The sequence below is a fragment of the Talpa occidentalis genome, unplaced genomic scaffold (assembly GCF_014898055.3).
Source record: "Talpa occidentalis isolate TD23 unplaced genomic scaffold, MPIMG_talOcc4v2.1 talOcc4.14, whole genome shotgun sequence".
NCBI lineage: Eukaryota > Metazoa > Chordata > Mammalia > Eulipotyphla > Talpidae > Talpa > Talpa occidentalis.
The window spans coordinates 66,088,934-66,104,138 of record NW_023601433.1 but is presented as its reverse complement, the minus strand read 5'-3'; the positions used below and the strand labels follow the sequence as shown (position 1 = coordinate 66,104,138).

The window sequence follows — 15,205 nt, the reverse complement described above, 5'->3', positions numbered from 1 at the left end:
TAAGAATTAAAATTCTTTACCTTAGCTGAATTGTTTATTTTACTTGACCTATGATGTCCTCCTGTATTTCCTTAGAAACTATCAGATGTATGGCTAGTTTCATGGTGATCAGGAAGCAGCACTGGCCCTCCATCTAAGGACATCATTTCAACCAAAAAATTCCACTGCCAAATAGCTACTATTAGCAATTTATTATAAGGTACTAGGGTACTTGTTCTGGTCCCCAACTTGTTTAGAAATGGGGATCTTTATCAAATGACCCTGAGATTTCACTCTTCAATCATAAATACAACAGAATTTTAGTGAAACCAGGAAAGTTCATTGTACAGTAAAATATAGAAAAGCAAGCGGTCTTCCAGAATAGGCAGGATGTTGGACAGCCCTTAGTTCTTGTTTTTTCAAAAATTTTTGGTAAGTTTTTTTTTATTTTATTTTATTTTTGCAAAGAAAAATTGGGTGTAGGCTAGAGGTGAGGGGGTTAGAGGAGTCACCAGAGACAGAGTGGGGAAAGAACAGGTGGATCTACTGAAATACACTGCTGAGGGGAGCAGGGGGCAAGACAGGAGAGGTCTGCTGTGCCATATGGGTCAGCTCCCTGGTGTGGGGTTGGTTAGGGATGTGGGGGGCACCAAACTCATCAAGCCACAAAGGTGACAGCACTGAGATTGTTAACCCTAGGCCACCAGGGAGGCCCTGATGCACTTAGTTCTTAATCACTTCAAGAACAAGAAGGACAGGTTTGCCTTGCCATATATAAAGATTTATTATAATGTTAAAGTAATTAAAAAACTGAAATATACAGGGATAATTATCAGGGTTTCCCCTACGCTAACTTTTGAAATATTTCATCTTGTAAAATCTAGCAGGGCTTATCTCAGGAATTATCTTTTGTAACAAAACATTCACAAGTGCAGTAACCCATGAGTTCTCTAAACAGAAGTAGAGTAACTGCATATGAACACAAAGCGACATATGCCAGGATATGCATAGCATTGGTTCAAAACAGCACCAGTTATTCATGGATTGAAGATTGGATAAATCCATTGTGGGAAAATAATTGGAAGATTGGATAAATCAACTGTGGGAAAATTAGGACTAACACAAATACATGTAATACATGTGTACAAAACAGCAAGTGATGTGATTTATTACATATCTGCCTCACCCAGAATTGTTTCACAACATATTTATCAGTGTTTTGCAAGTCTGGCTACATTAGGAAATGTCACCACAATGTTGATATAGGAAATATAATTGCACACACTTCATGTCAAATGAAAAGCTTTCATAAATTTCATTGAATTTGAATAAAAGAAATTGTATTTCAAAACTACCTAAAATTTTAAAAATTACAATAACCAAAGGTGTCTATTCCTAGGACCTATACAAACACTGAAACTAGTTAATATCAGATGATATAATTCTTGAAAGAATGTATATATACAGTACAGTGTAGCTAATTTTAAACATAAAAAATTGTCGACTAGCAAAATAGTTAAATTTTTCTAATCAAATGTCAGGAGAGGATTCCTTTAAATATCAGGAATTCCTATGTCTCATAGGATTCAGTATACCAAAAATTATTTCCATGGACTTTTCATGACTCTTTTACAATGTAGATTCATGAAGGTAACTTGTGTAAAGGTCCTTCTCAATGTATTGAAGAAAATATACAGTAAAACGGGAAGAGGAGGGTCAGTCAAAAGAAGTCAGTGAAACTCTGGCCTTGCTACTTGCTATCCCTTAAGGTCAGTGGGGTTCTTTAGGTAAACAAATGAAAGAAATATACCAATTAAATAATCAGGTTCATTGTGTTAGTAGTAGCTACATTCTAAATTTGTATGATGGAGAGAAGTAAGCAAACATGTATAATAAACTCAGAATGAACCTCATCTGAAATATACCTACAAGGCTATTTCACATCTCCAAAAATCATTATTATCTGTGAATTTCACTTTCTATAATGGTAAGTTCTGTCTTATTCCCCTTTTAGGGTTGAGGGCAATGAATCATTTATTGGATGTTCAGCTTACGGTTTCAGTGGGCAGAAAGTTGGGAATTAGCAGTACAGCATACACACAAAGAATATTACCACTACCCAAAAAAATCATGGCATGTTCAATGTTCTGTATTCTAACTGGGCCAAATAATACATTATCCTAATCTAAATAAAGCAGAGGGCATTTATTAAGCACCACTTAAAGACAATAACCAGCTTTATTTAGTATCTCCTCTTGCTGCATGCTCCAAGGAAGGTGTAGAAAATTGACTTTTAAATATTGTGATTCCTATTCAGTTTGTCGACAGGGCAAATTCCTTATTCTTCTCTAGCATCTCAAAGCCTCAGTAAGCTATGTATCTTTCCTATAGGATAAGACCTTGAACAATATGGATTTGAGAGAAAATTTCCAATTAATGAATGAAAGAAAAATAAGTGGGGAAAAGACAAAAACTAAATATAAATAGTGAGATTTCAGAAAAGTATAATTCACTGCCTACAAGAACTTCTCTTAACAAAATCAGAGACCAATGTCTAATAAAATGCCTGAAGCAGAAACAGTGAGGCTAGCCGATTTTAATTTGGAGGAAAAAAGAGAGCTAGTAGTGCTGAGATCTGTTTGGTTGGCCTCTTGAGGAAAGGATTAAAAGTCTGGATTTCAAGGAAGGTCATACAGTGTTTGACCCCATGTTCAGATCTGCAATTTTAACAGGCTATACTAATTCCAACAACCCCCAGACAAGAACTCTAATTCTATTTAAATGCCCAAATCTGTACCATCATCCCATACCTCACCATGTTTTAAATTAAAGAGGTTGAAAGTAAATCAAGGAACAACTATGACATGGGTTCAAAGTCTGGTTATAATAACGTAGAGAATATCTTATATTTGATTCTTTCCTCAGATATTATTTCTCTTCATTTGGCCAGACAATATATGACACAATCAAGAGTGAGAGACACTGTCTCAACAAAAGCATTCTTGATGGTTTGCTCTTCTGAAGTAACTTCAGTTCGACAGAATCATTGTCTGGAACATAGTGAGAGCAGACATCCTGTGTGAGCCTCAGGGAATAAGAAAGACCTCCTGGGGGATGATGGCTATGAAGAGATCATTAAGTTTTGGTAAAATATACTCAGAATAAAGGGCAAAAGACTGGAATTGGTCAGATTAAGAGAAAGCTGAAAAGTAATTAAGTAAAACGAAACTGTCTATATCAGTCATTACTTTTCATTTGCTTATTTCCCATTTCCAAAACAAATACAAAGATTTTAAGGGAGAACAGCTGAACAAAAGAAAAATGAAACTAGGAAAGATAAGAAAAGGACCCAGATAAGCAAGTAGCAGGTGCACAAAATAAAGGTCAGAAGGTTTCTATACTTGTTTGAGATTAGCTATAAATTTTGCTCTGAACTTTTAAGAAAACAGAATTTTAAAGTCTGGTCACTATTCACTATTCATAATGTGCAGAAGATACAAAAAAAAAATAGTTCAGAAGAATAATTACCTCTCTTGTTAAAACACAAAGTCTCCTCCAGCCTCCTCTCCCCTTCCCCCTTCCCATTTAAGGAGCAGAAACTGTGTGATGCATTGCACAATATCTCTAATCACCCCCAAAACAGCTATCATAACAACTTTGTTAGACTCTGCTTTGAAAGTCTCCTTCAGCGTAGGTTAATGGCATGAAGTCTAAGCACAGTTCAGTTCAAAAGCAAATTCACAACTAAAATTATTTAATAGCGTTCACCTGCACTGAAAATAGAGTATCACCACTCTATATATGTACGCGTACAGTTTCATGTGTGTACACATATGTATATGCACATATGTTTATACACATACACTGTAATTTAAGATATTAGATTAAGAACACAAGTGTAAATTCAACAACAGAATGTAGTAGAACGGTGGGATGTACTTTTTGAAAGTTCTATCTATTGATAGGCAGGTGATGCACCAAATAAATTCTGACAATTCTGCGGACCTTGGGATGTTATTCTTTCATTTTGAACTATTATTCTGTAAAGTTAGTCTAAATACTCATTTCTATCATATTTATGGAAAAAGTGATAGAGTGGGAAGCATAAAAAGTTTCCCAAGGTGACATTCAAAATCAAAAGTGCATCTAGCTTGAAATATAATCCCATTCGGTTCAGTCAGTTCAACACCTATTATTACCCACCTATGTGGTAGATGTTGCAGGGGATTTAAAAATGAATGACAATAGGCATGACCTTAAGAACATGTGATGTGATTGAAGAAAATAAAGGATGCAAAAAGGGAAAAAACCTACAATATTACATAGTCAACTAAGTGCCTCAAAAATGGCATAAAATTTTCTAAGTGTTCGAAGACATGTATTTTTGAAGGGTGTCACTTCAGATAAACCTGTAAGGGAAAGGAAACGATAGATGGATAAATGGAGGTGGAACTAGAAGTGCCAGAGCAAAAGGTGGCAAAGAGACAGTAACACCTTGTATTTACTCAAGGAGCATCCAGGCTCCATTTGGTCAGACTGTCAAATATGCAGAGAAGTTAGAAGTGGAAATTGGATGGAGACCACATGGTAGTGGCCTCAGTCTAGAAAGCCACCGTGAAGAGACTGTATTTAATGAGACAGGGAATGAGCTCAAAACTATGGAGCTCATGATCACAGACTTTGATCAAATAATTCATCTTTAAAAATATACTGTTTCTAGGATAGGAGATATCTATTAAGAAGCACAAAACTAAGTGGCAAAGAAACCATATTGTCTAAATTGCTCCAGAAGATTATCTTTTTCTTACAGAGAAGAAAGCTGGAGCAAATTACCATCTTCTATTAATAAGTTATACTCAAGCATTCTCTAAGAGTCTGTTTCTGAAAGATCAAACCTAACAACATGCAAACTGCCTTAAAAACAACTACAAATCTCTATGCAATCACGCACGTACTAAAACCTTAACTGGCATACATGTTCTAGATCACATTTATGTCTCAGCTCAAATTTACCAAACCTCAGACTTTAACTTGTAACTATCCTTTAAGGGAAAAAGACTTTCATACTTCATATTTGAATATTTTTGGAGGCAATCACAAGTCATTGATTGACAAAAGGCAACTGTCACTTGCCAAATAATCTGACCCATATGTATTTTATAGGAAATATTCACTTAAATTAACCCTGCTATATTTTTTGCTCTAGATACATATAAAGTAAGAAAATGTATACTACTAACAATATTTCTCAACAGGATACGTTCATAACAAAGTCCACAAATTAATAATATTTAAATCTTAGGGTTTTTTTTAATTTTTATAAATTTTTTTTTTTATTCCCCATACAATTGCAGCCCCCTTATTTTGACCCCAATCCCTCCCCTCCCCATACCCCACCCCTCATAGAGTGTCTCTGGTTCATAGTTTTTGCTGATTTTGTAAATCTTGGGTTTTTAACTCCAATGAAATCAGAAAAAAAGCTACTAAAATAAATGTAAATGACCTGCTAAACTACTTGTTTCTAGAACACAGCAATATTAGACACTTTAAAAAGTGAAATTTCCCTGGAGTCCTAAACTATTCTTATTATCTAAACAATGGTAATATATTTTCTTGTGGATTAAATCTCAGTTAAGAATAATAATGAGTGGGCCTCCCCTGGTGGCTCAGTGGTTGAGCTCTGGGTTGCGAGGCTGCCCGCAGCCTCTGCATTGGCAGTTTGATCCCCGGCCACCAGCAAGGGACCCACAAAAAAAAAAATAAAAAAATAAAAAATAAAAGATTAATAATGAGGCCAAAACTTAGCTACATATTTTTACACCTTTTTTCCCTCATTTAAATTTTAAAATTCTTCAAGACATTAATATTCATTGTCCTTAGACAGGGTTAATAAACTGTTTACAATAAGTTTAAGATAAGGTTAAATATATAACTATACTGGAAAAATGTGAGATTTGAAACATTTAGGTTAAGTTTATTTTCTCTAAATATTGGTGTTCAGATATACTACTTGGCATGGGCAAATAATTTTTTTGGTATGTGTAGATTATATTTAATCATGAAAATAAATTTATTATGATATAGAACTTTCAGTCATAACAGATTTTAAAGTCAGTGTTGTTAATATTTTGTTATTTTTGTTAATTATTTCCAATAATGGTGCAAAAGAGGGTATTTTATTTTTCTGTCTGCTTTATTTCACAAGAATGTACTCAAAGTACAAGACTTTGCATGTAGGAGGTGCTATATCAATTTTGAATAAATGAATACATCATTAGTGTAAATGAAAATGGGAAACATAATAAAGTTGTTTTTATTGTAAATTGCCACCCATTTACAAAATGGTAATTCAAAATATCAACAGTATTGCATATAGGAAGAGTAAATTACTGAGGACCATTAATATGAGAGATTTGGGGGAAGATAAAAATACCAGCAAAAAATATCAGTTTCTCTGCCCTCTGGTGGCAATAAAGTTAACTGCAGTATTTACTAAAGTAATGCAAAATAAAATGTCCCTGTTATGAAATCAGATTTTTTTTTTTTTACTTATGCCAAATGTCTGTAATAAAAATTCTGATTGCTAAATGCAAAACTTCAAGACTGTAGGATTTTTTTAATTTTCCCATATTGAACTTTTAGCTAGGCTATTTTACAAAGGGTACCATTTCCCCCCGCCCTCTTTTCATAGCTACAGTTTATATAGCAGGTTAAACATTTAATTCTAAGATTATTTGGAATTCCTAGACTGATATCTAGGAAAGAAGCTACTTCAGTTTGTAATATACCTCCAAAGAAATTCACAAGACTTTTATAACTACTACTTTTTCACTCTATTCTGTAAATATATGAGTTCCTAGAGTAGTTTCCAACAGAAATGTTGGATTAGTTTGAAATTACTGTACATTTAGTTGGACAATTTAGGAATTTATATTCCCCAAAGCAAAGGGTTTTTGTATATCTGGCAATCTTAGGGTGGAATGGATTTCATTCCAAACTTGGACTTAGAATAGTAAATCATGTGTGTGTATGAAAAAAGTTCAGAAAACTCAACATTTTGTTGACATTGCTTTTAGTTTTAAATTTTCTCAAAGTTTTCAAGCTGGGGATGCATTTTGGCACACACTTCTCTAACCTCCTTTGGGATGAAGTAATTGCTTTAAGTATGTATTCATTCCTTGGATATGGCCATAAAAATTATTGCTGTACCTTTTAAAATAAATATTACTTTCCAGAGAGGTAAAAGTATTATTTTTTACTCAATCATATCTACAAGAAATTCACAAGACATTTATAACTGCTACTTTTTCACTCAATTCTGTAAATAGATGAATAAGAAAATAAATGAAGGTATGGTTACTGACATAAATAAAAATGAGGAAAAATAAATGAAAGTATGGTTACTGACAAAACCAACCTATGTACATTTATACAGAAGAATTACATGTGACAAAGATAAATCGACAACCAGTTAATCTGAGTTTAATTCACTTTTAAAACTATTGTGACAATCTTGGTCCCCCACCCCCAAGCGCACACACACCTGCAGTCAGAATTTGTGCTTTCTCTATATGAAAAACCACCACCACGAGCAGACTTGGTGTTTTGCTGTCTTCTGGGTCTCAGCTTGGTAAAATTTCATTGAAAGACTTCCTTCAAGATTCCTCTTACTTAGAAGCCCCAGGTGATGGCCCTAGTCTTCCCACCTGTGACTTACAGGTGCGATATTAACGAACACGTGTGCTTCTGAGGAATCACTTACCACCACCATCAACCCTCACAATTAAAACACAATCGTGTTATCCTAGCCAGAAAGTTTTGTTTTCTTTTCCCCTCCAAGTGTGCTTTGCTCATTTCACCTCCTCTCCAAGTCTAGCTCATGAATTCCACCAAGGTCTTTCTCTACCTGAATTTTTGTTTTTCACTTTCTTCCTGAGGGGAAGTGGACACCCGGGGAGTGGACACCCGGTTCGCAGTGGGCAGGATCCGGAGAGGCAGCTGGACCTCAGGTTCAAGGGCTCCTCGCTGGGAGGAACTAGAGGCAGCCGGCCCAGGGCAGCGCAGTGGAAGGGGCACTCCTCCCGGGGGTGCGGCTCCTGGCCGCACCTGCACCTGGTGGTTGAACCCGGGGAGCAGGAGGCTCTGCCACCGGGAAGACGCGGAGGCAGAGTCGTCCAACCATGGTAATGCCAAGGCCCTGGGAGGAACCCGCCTGCGTTTAGGCGTCTCAGTGAAACCCGCCTGCGGGAGACAATGGGACCAGGGATTGGTCTCCAGAGGTGTGTCTGCCCCACCTCTGCCAGCAACTCTCCTCCTTCACGCCCCAGCGCACTTACCCCGCCCCACTTCCAGCACCAGCTGAGCCCTAGACAGCGAGAAGCTAAGGAAGGGATGGCCAGGGGGAGGAAGGCGAGAGGCCACAGCGAATTTTCTCCAGCTGAGGGAAGCCCTGCAATCCCCGGCTGCCACCACGTCCACCACCCAAGGCCCCCATCACGCACTGCCTTTCAATCTGAGCAGCAGGGAAGGAGGAGGAGCCGAGCCGAGAGGAGACAGCCAGGGGATGCTGGCTCCAGGGCGAGGGAGTTAGAGAAAAGCTTGCTCTACCACCAGGGCCCTCCCCCACTATTTGGGGGAGACAGTTGTGCTCCCTACTGCTCAGGTGCAACAAGCCCCAAATCCTTACGAATACCTCCATTCTGCACCATCCTTCTCTAGGCAACCGTCCTCCTGACTTGACAAACCCAAGTTTACCCGAAAAGCAATTGCAATAACTTTAACAAGGGCAGAGAGATGAAGTGGGTACGGGTTGGGTATAGGGGTGCCAGAGAGGTCTCCGCTGTGCACAAAATCAACAAGCGAAAGTGCATCTTACCATTGATCTGGTTCACAGGCTCCCCGTCAGCAAATTGAAACCGGTCCATTAAAAAGTGGCAAAGTAACACAACTCCAGCCGCGGCCAGGTCGCCCCTCAGGAACCCCGCCATGGCGCGCCACGACCTCCCTCCCGCTCCCCGCCAGGCCTTCCCCACGCCCGGCGCTGGGGTCTCCAAGTAGCAATGGGGAGCTCCGAGCTGAGCGCTGAGGACCCTCGCGGCAGGACCGGAGGTCTCTGTAAATTTCTCTGGGCTTGCACCCCGAGAGCCGGGAAGAGGAAGCAGGGAGCGCAAGAAGGAGCTCAGTCCTCTCCGGACCTCGGGTCTGTCTTCGCAACTTGCCACAACACTCGCAATCCAGACGCAGCACAACTGCCAGCAGGAAAGGCCACTTGCAGTCGGGGCTTGCAAACTCTGGGTTCCACGCCGGCAGAGCCCACCACTTCCGAGCCCCTGCGATATGCTCCACCGGGCTCAAAACAGATCTAATTCCAGCGCCAGCGAAGGTGCCGCCTCCAGATCCGAAAGGGCTGTCGCCACGGAGGAACTTTCCCGGGTCTTGGGATGGCCCCCAGCGAGGGCTGGGGTTGCGGGAAGGGGGTTACAGTGGGTTGGCGAAATCCCTCCCACAAGTTTTTCTTCTTTGCTTCGCCCCAAGCAGGGCGCACGTCCGTTTTCACAGCCAGAGGGATGGGCAGCCCCAAAGAGCTGCGCCCCGGGAAGGCTCAGGCTGCAGCAGTCTGAAGTCGGAGGCCAGAGGGGAAAAAAAAAAAAAGACGAAGACGAGAGAAACAGGGGTGAAAAAGTCAGGCTGAAACCTATCTGGAAGGGGTTCTTCCCGGCAGAGGAGAAGGTGGCCCCGAGGCCCGCTGCGCCCCAAGGAGTTTGGTGGCGGAGCAGGCACCGCGCTGCACTCCCCACGCTCCTGCTCCACACTTTGGGGAGGAGAGGCAGCTCGCAATTTGCCGATTCTGCCTCTGCACCCTCCTCCCGCCTCCCTCCTCCCTCCCCCTACTCTCCTCCAGGCTTCTCCCACCTTCCTCCCCAAACCAGCAGCCAGCACCGACCTGTCCAATGGCTGCACTTTCCTCTGGGCTGGCAGAGGGCTCGGGGAGAGAAGAAGCCGGGCGCAAAGCAAAGGGGAGTGAGAGGGCAACTCCTGCACTGTGCAGCGAGTGGCCGGGAGCGCCCGGGCAGAGGGCGAGCAAGGAGGGGAGAGCCGGGCTGCACCTCCGTGCTGCTGGGGCGCCATCCCTGCACCCAGCTCACGCCCCAAGCAGCCCCGCGGGTGGTGCCAGCACCTCCCGGTCCCCGGGCGCCCTAGCGCCCGACTGCGGGGTGATGGTGCCCCAGGCCTTGCGGGCGCTGGCCACTGGAGGTCTTTCTGGGCGCTAAAGGGTTAATTTCAGCTGGCTGCTCCGGGAGGGTGTGTGTGGCAGTGGTTGGGGTGTGAAGAAAGCAAACCAGAGGCAGCTCGGTTACTGACCCTGAGAAGCCCCTTCCGACCCCAGCCCGGTTAGGCTGGTAGAGGAAGGTGGTGAGCAGGAGCACAGTCCCCCCCCCAGCCGCAGCCGCTGCTTTGTGAAGTGTCAGCAGGAGCAAAAGGAGACTTTAAAGAAACAGGAGGCCCATTGAATTTCCTATGGGGTTTTAACTGGCTTTAGCTTGCTAGTTTGTTTTTGTTTCCTCAGCTCTGGGATGTGCTCAGTGTTAACCCTTTCCAGCCCTCTCATTTGCTGGCATGTGATTTTGCATAGTTAACCTCTTTTTAAAAGGATATATACAAAGAAAGGAAGCAAAGCATACTGGTTAAAAGCACAAATTCTAGAACCAGACAGTCTGGTCTGACATCCAAATTTCCAACTTAGAGAATTATATGACTATGAGCAATTTAATTTCTTAGTGCCTCAGTTCCCCACCCATCAAATGGGAGACCCTTATAAAAGTGTTGCATTGGATTAAATGAGTCCACAGTCTGAAGAATTTAGAATGATACCTTGAACAAAGTGCTTGGTTTTATTGAGAGAGAAAAGGGGTGGAGGGCAAATCCAATGGAGAATTTGCTTTGGTGTTTTAAGTTTAAAAGGTCTGGTTAGTCTACTTTTGTTCATTCTGTTCCAGCTCTGAAGAGTCTGGATATCATCCATAAGCACCTTACTTTTGTCACAAAATCCAATGGAAGTGGACCTCCATAATCAAACTACTCTGCTAATTTGATGCCTGAGTTGTAAGAATGGCTGTCTTGTGGATTCTTAGCTGGGGAGAAGGGAACAGGTACTGTAATCTATTTTCCCTAACCTAATATTCAAATTTTTGTTTATTTCAGGGGGAAAAACTGATGTATGGATAAACATGTCATGCATACACAGTTATACCAAGAACCTTGGTCTCTTGAGCTTTCTCCCAAAGGACTGATTTCTTCCTCTTCACCACACTCAGGGAACAGATTCGCTTAATACTATTCAACCAGAAGTTTTTAAATACCATGTATGGTTACATACAAATCTGTGTACCTAGAACACACTTACCTGTTTTACATTAAGTTGGAAAACTGTCTTCTAGTAAAATCTGCCCTTTAACTGATGTTGATTTTTTGGTCTGCATTCCTAGTGAAGTCACAACCTCATGAATCCATGTGGAAAGCATTCTAAAATGTTCTGTACAATTCTAATCCCCATTAAGAATATGATGGGAAACCCAGCAGGAGACATCTCAAGAATGCATTTCTCTTTTAGTCTGGGATATTCCCCTGTACTGTCCAGAAATATGGTGTTTTCTCTTTCTCTGAGAAGAAAGAATTCTCCAGCACTCCCTGGAATCAATTTCTTTCATTTTTTTTCTTTATTACTACATGTATGAATTAGCAGTGTTTATTTTTCTTGTAAGCTGTCAGCAATGTTTTGGCCTTTTGATTGAAGTTATATATCTTAAGTGGAAATTTGATACAAGAAATTGATAGAGAGGGCCTCCCTGGTGGCACAAGGGGTTAAGACACAACCTAGCAAGCTATCCACAGCCACTGCAGCAAGAGTTCTATCCCTGGCCAGGGAGCTACCCACATGGCTCAGCAGACCTCTCCTGACTCGCCTGCTGCTCCCCTCAGCAGTGTATTTCAGTCGATCTGCCTGTTCTGTTCCCCAATCTGTCTCTGGTAAATCCTCTCACCCCCTGCACCTATGGCCTATACCCCAGTTCTTGTATGCATAAATAAATAAACCTTTTTTAAAAAAAAGAAATTGAAAGGGAACCAAATAAATGAGTGAGTTTGGAGAGACTTTCTTGTGCTTTGTCTCTCACTGGTACTATTTAGTTGTTTCATTTACATCTCAAGCTCACTCTGAAGAGCAACACACATTGTAAATATTTACCTATAGAAGGTACAGGAAAGCAAAATAAAGCATATATGATGATTTAATGCCTGGAACTTAGGAAGAAAGAACATAAATGTAATAAACGTAGGCCTTGATATCTCACCTTAAATTCCAACCAAAGGTTATTTGTAAAAAAAAAATTAAAATTGGGCCTCCCTTGGTGGCGCAGCGGTTGAGTGCTGGGTTCTCCGGCCACCAGTGAGGGTCCCACAAAAAAAATAAATAAATAAAATTTACCTTTATAACAACAGATAAAATGTATGTAGGGCAGACAGTGTGTTCAGAGTGAAGTGGAAAGAGTCGATTGCTCATATAATCCTGGCTAATTAAAAGCAGTATACTTTGCGACCAAAATGATTTGAGTTTACCACACACATTTCACCACAATTGTCTACTTTAATCTCATGGTGACAAATTAAGATTATTTGTGGGAAAAAATTCATCTTCCATTTGATTTGAAAGGCTATAATGAGTGGAAGTTTGTTTCATTTATTGTATATATAGGAATTGAACTGCAGTGGTTTTTTGTTTTCATGCTCTCACTGACTTGAAACTCTCATGGAATAAATAAATCAATCAGGAATCAAGTGTGAGTAGTACTTAAGTTCTCTGTCCATGACAAAGGTCTGAAATTTCTAGAATACTCTATTAAGGTTTTGAGAATGTTCATCAGATTCATACAACCTATAACTTTCATCAGATTCATACAACGTTCATCAGATTCATACAACCTATAACTTTGGGCAGATATTTAACACTTAAGCTAATGTCTGTTCAGTTAATGCTAAAACCTGTTTAAACCATACCAACACCCAACTTCAGAGAAACTGTTACACAGTCTAAGTGCAATAGTAAATATTATAAAGATAATTACAATTTCCCATCTTATCTCACCCCCAACAGGCACATTTCTGTTTCCAAGGATATGTTCCCATATTGAACTTAGATTAAAAAAAAACAGCAAGTAAACATCATGTTTACTTAGGAAAAAACCAAACTGAGATATAATACAAGTCATGGAGTACTTAGCGATTGTTATATTTTATTCATTATTATTTCAAGAATTAGTTTTGGTCTACTTTAATAGGATTTGTTAAAACCTTCTAAAACTGCTGTCAGATAAAAGGAAGCTATAAGTGGATTGCTTTTATTCAATCCTAAGCTAATATTATGATTCTTGCCTCTATGTCTATGGCGTTTTCTCTCCCTTTTCATGTAATAGGGCTAATTGTTTTACCTCTAGTACATAATTAGAAGACTCATTTGTTCATCTTGGCTAACTTCTATTCTCACAATCATCCAAGATTTCATTATACTGTTCATAAATATTTCAACTTTTTTGCTCCTGTACAGTTTTAAGTAAAAATCATATGAAGTGTTTTAAATCAAATATGCATTTAAAAAAAAGCACCTAATATCTAACAACATTTTTTAAACAGAAACATTTAATATGCAAGAATATTTAATGCATTTTATACTCCTATCAATATATTTTCTATTTAAATTAATTTCATCCCATTCATAATGAAGTAACAGGTTGCATTAAAATGACATGGGTTTCTACAGTCCTATTTTTGAATCTTAATAAGCTAATTTATTTTACTAGTAAATGGAAATGTACAAAAATGTGCAACTCAAAATAGTAGAAAAGGAATTATAACAGAGTGGTCTCCAGGAAAAGGGAGAGCCCCAGGTTCACTGCCCCACCCAAGAAAGGGTGTAGCAGGAAGGAAGAGAAACTGGAGTAGAGACTGGAGGTAGGAAGTAAGGATAGAGAACAAGGAGACCTGGACAAGGCACATGGAGCAGAGAGACATGTGAAGAAGAATCTAGAAAACTTAAATAAGAGACCAGGAAAAAGAATAACTATAAGAAAGTAAAAATCAAAATCAACAAACAACTATGAACCAGAGACACTCTATAGGGGGTGGGGAGGGGAGGTATTGGGGTCAAAATAAGGGGGTTGCAATTGTATGGGGAATATAAAAATAAAATTAAAAAAAAAAAAGGTGCACTTGCTTCTTAGTCTTGGACTGGTTGAAACAGATGTGGGTTTTGGGTGCGAGACCCATGGGAGGTTAACAATGGCAGCTTTTATCCTGATTTTGATTTTGCTCCTTCTGTCCCAGATCTGCTGGACACCTTCTGCCCCTTTCCTATGGGTGCCCAACTGGAAGTGCCTTAGACTTGTGGCAGACTTTCAGGCCTCAGTGGCCCTGCTTGGGCTAAACCTTTTTGGCATTTATCCATGAGGGAATGGTTAACTTTGGGTTCTGTATTTGGAAGCTTTATTCTTCCCCTTTTCTGTATTGCTAATTGTATGAAATTTCCTTCCCATTAACGGTCTCATAGAATAGAGTATGTTTTGTAGTGAATCAGCGGATGGCAGAACCTATTTAGAATGGGCAGGTTTGGGGGAGCTGGGGTGCCCCTCACCCTGCCCTGTAACAGAAATATTAAAGTGGAACTGGATGCTCTTACAAGGGGCTAGTATTTCTTACATTTCTTTGTAAGAAGCAACAATGCATAGTAAACATAGTCCTCATTTCTCAATTATACTCAAAGACATGTCTGACTTCTGCTTTTTTGCAAAAAAAAAAAAAGAGGAAAATGGGCAAGTGTTCAGCAAGTACTTAGTGAATAAATGAAACATGTTAATATACGGCATAATGCCTAATATTGAAGCACATGGACAAGTTCTAAAGCTTTTATTGTTGTGGACATTGTTCTCAGCCTTATATCCTATAGGCTTTTTCTGAAGTGGTAAAAATGTCTGGGCCATAGGATGTATGTCTCTCAAGTGTCAGCCACCTGCAGAGGCAGCTTCTCCTCTACAGAACCCCTGGTGGAGGCTGTTACTCCTGGTGCACAGATAACAGGACTTGTGGTGTTGGCTGCTGAGTGTTCTCCAACACATAGGCACTACTGTTAATAATCAATTCTGATGACTTCTACTGAATTTCCTCACCGCAGCTTGCC

The 15,205-nt window shown here is 40.0% G+C and overlaps 1 protein-coding gene across 2 annotated transcripts in view; it reads right to left on the bottom strand.

Annotated features, from left to right (window-relative positions):
• The window catches only part of PLXDC2 (plexin domain containing 2), a 397,075-nt gene extending 387,012 nt beyond the window's left edge, over positions 1 to 10,063 (bottom strand). Inside the window, exons 1-2 of one of the 2 annotated variants that reach the window (XM_054695116.1) lie at positions 9,923 to 10,063; positions 8,855 to 9,595 (exon numbers count right to left, since the gene is read on the bottom strand). In XM_054695116.1, the coding sequence (XP_054551091.1) occupies positions 8,855 to 8,966 (112 nt within the window). In that variant the 5' untranslated portion in view covers positions 8,967 to 9,595; positions 9,923 to 10,063. Of the gene's footprint in view, positions 1 to 8,854; positions 9,815 to 9,922 lie in introns of those variants that run through there. The other variant, XM_054695115.1, reaches the window with a different exon arrangement.
• Positions 10,064 to 15,205: the final 5,142 nt, after the last annotated feature.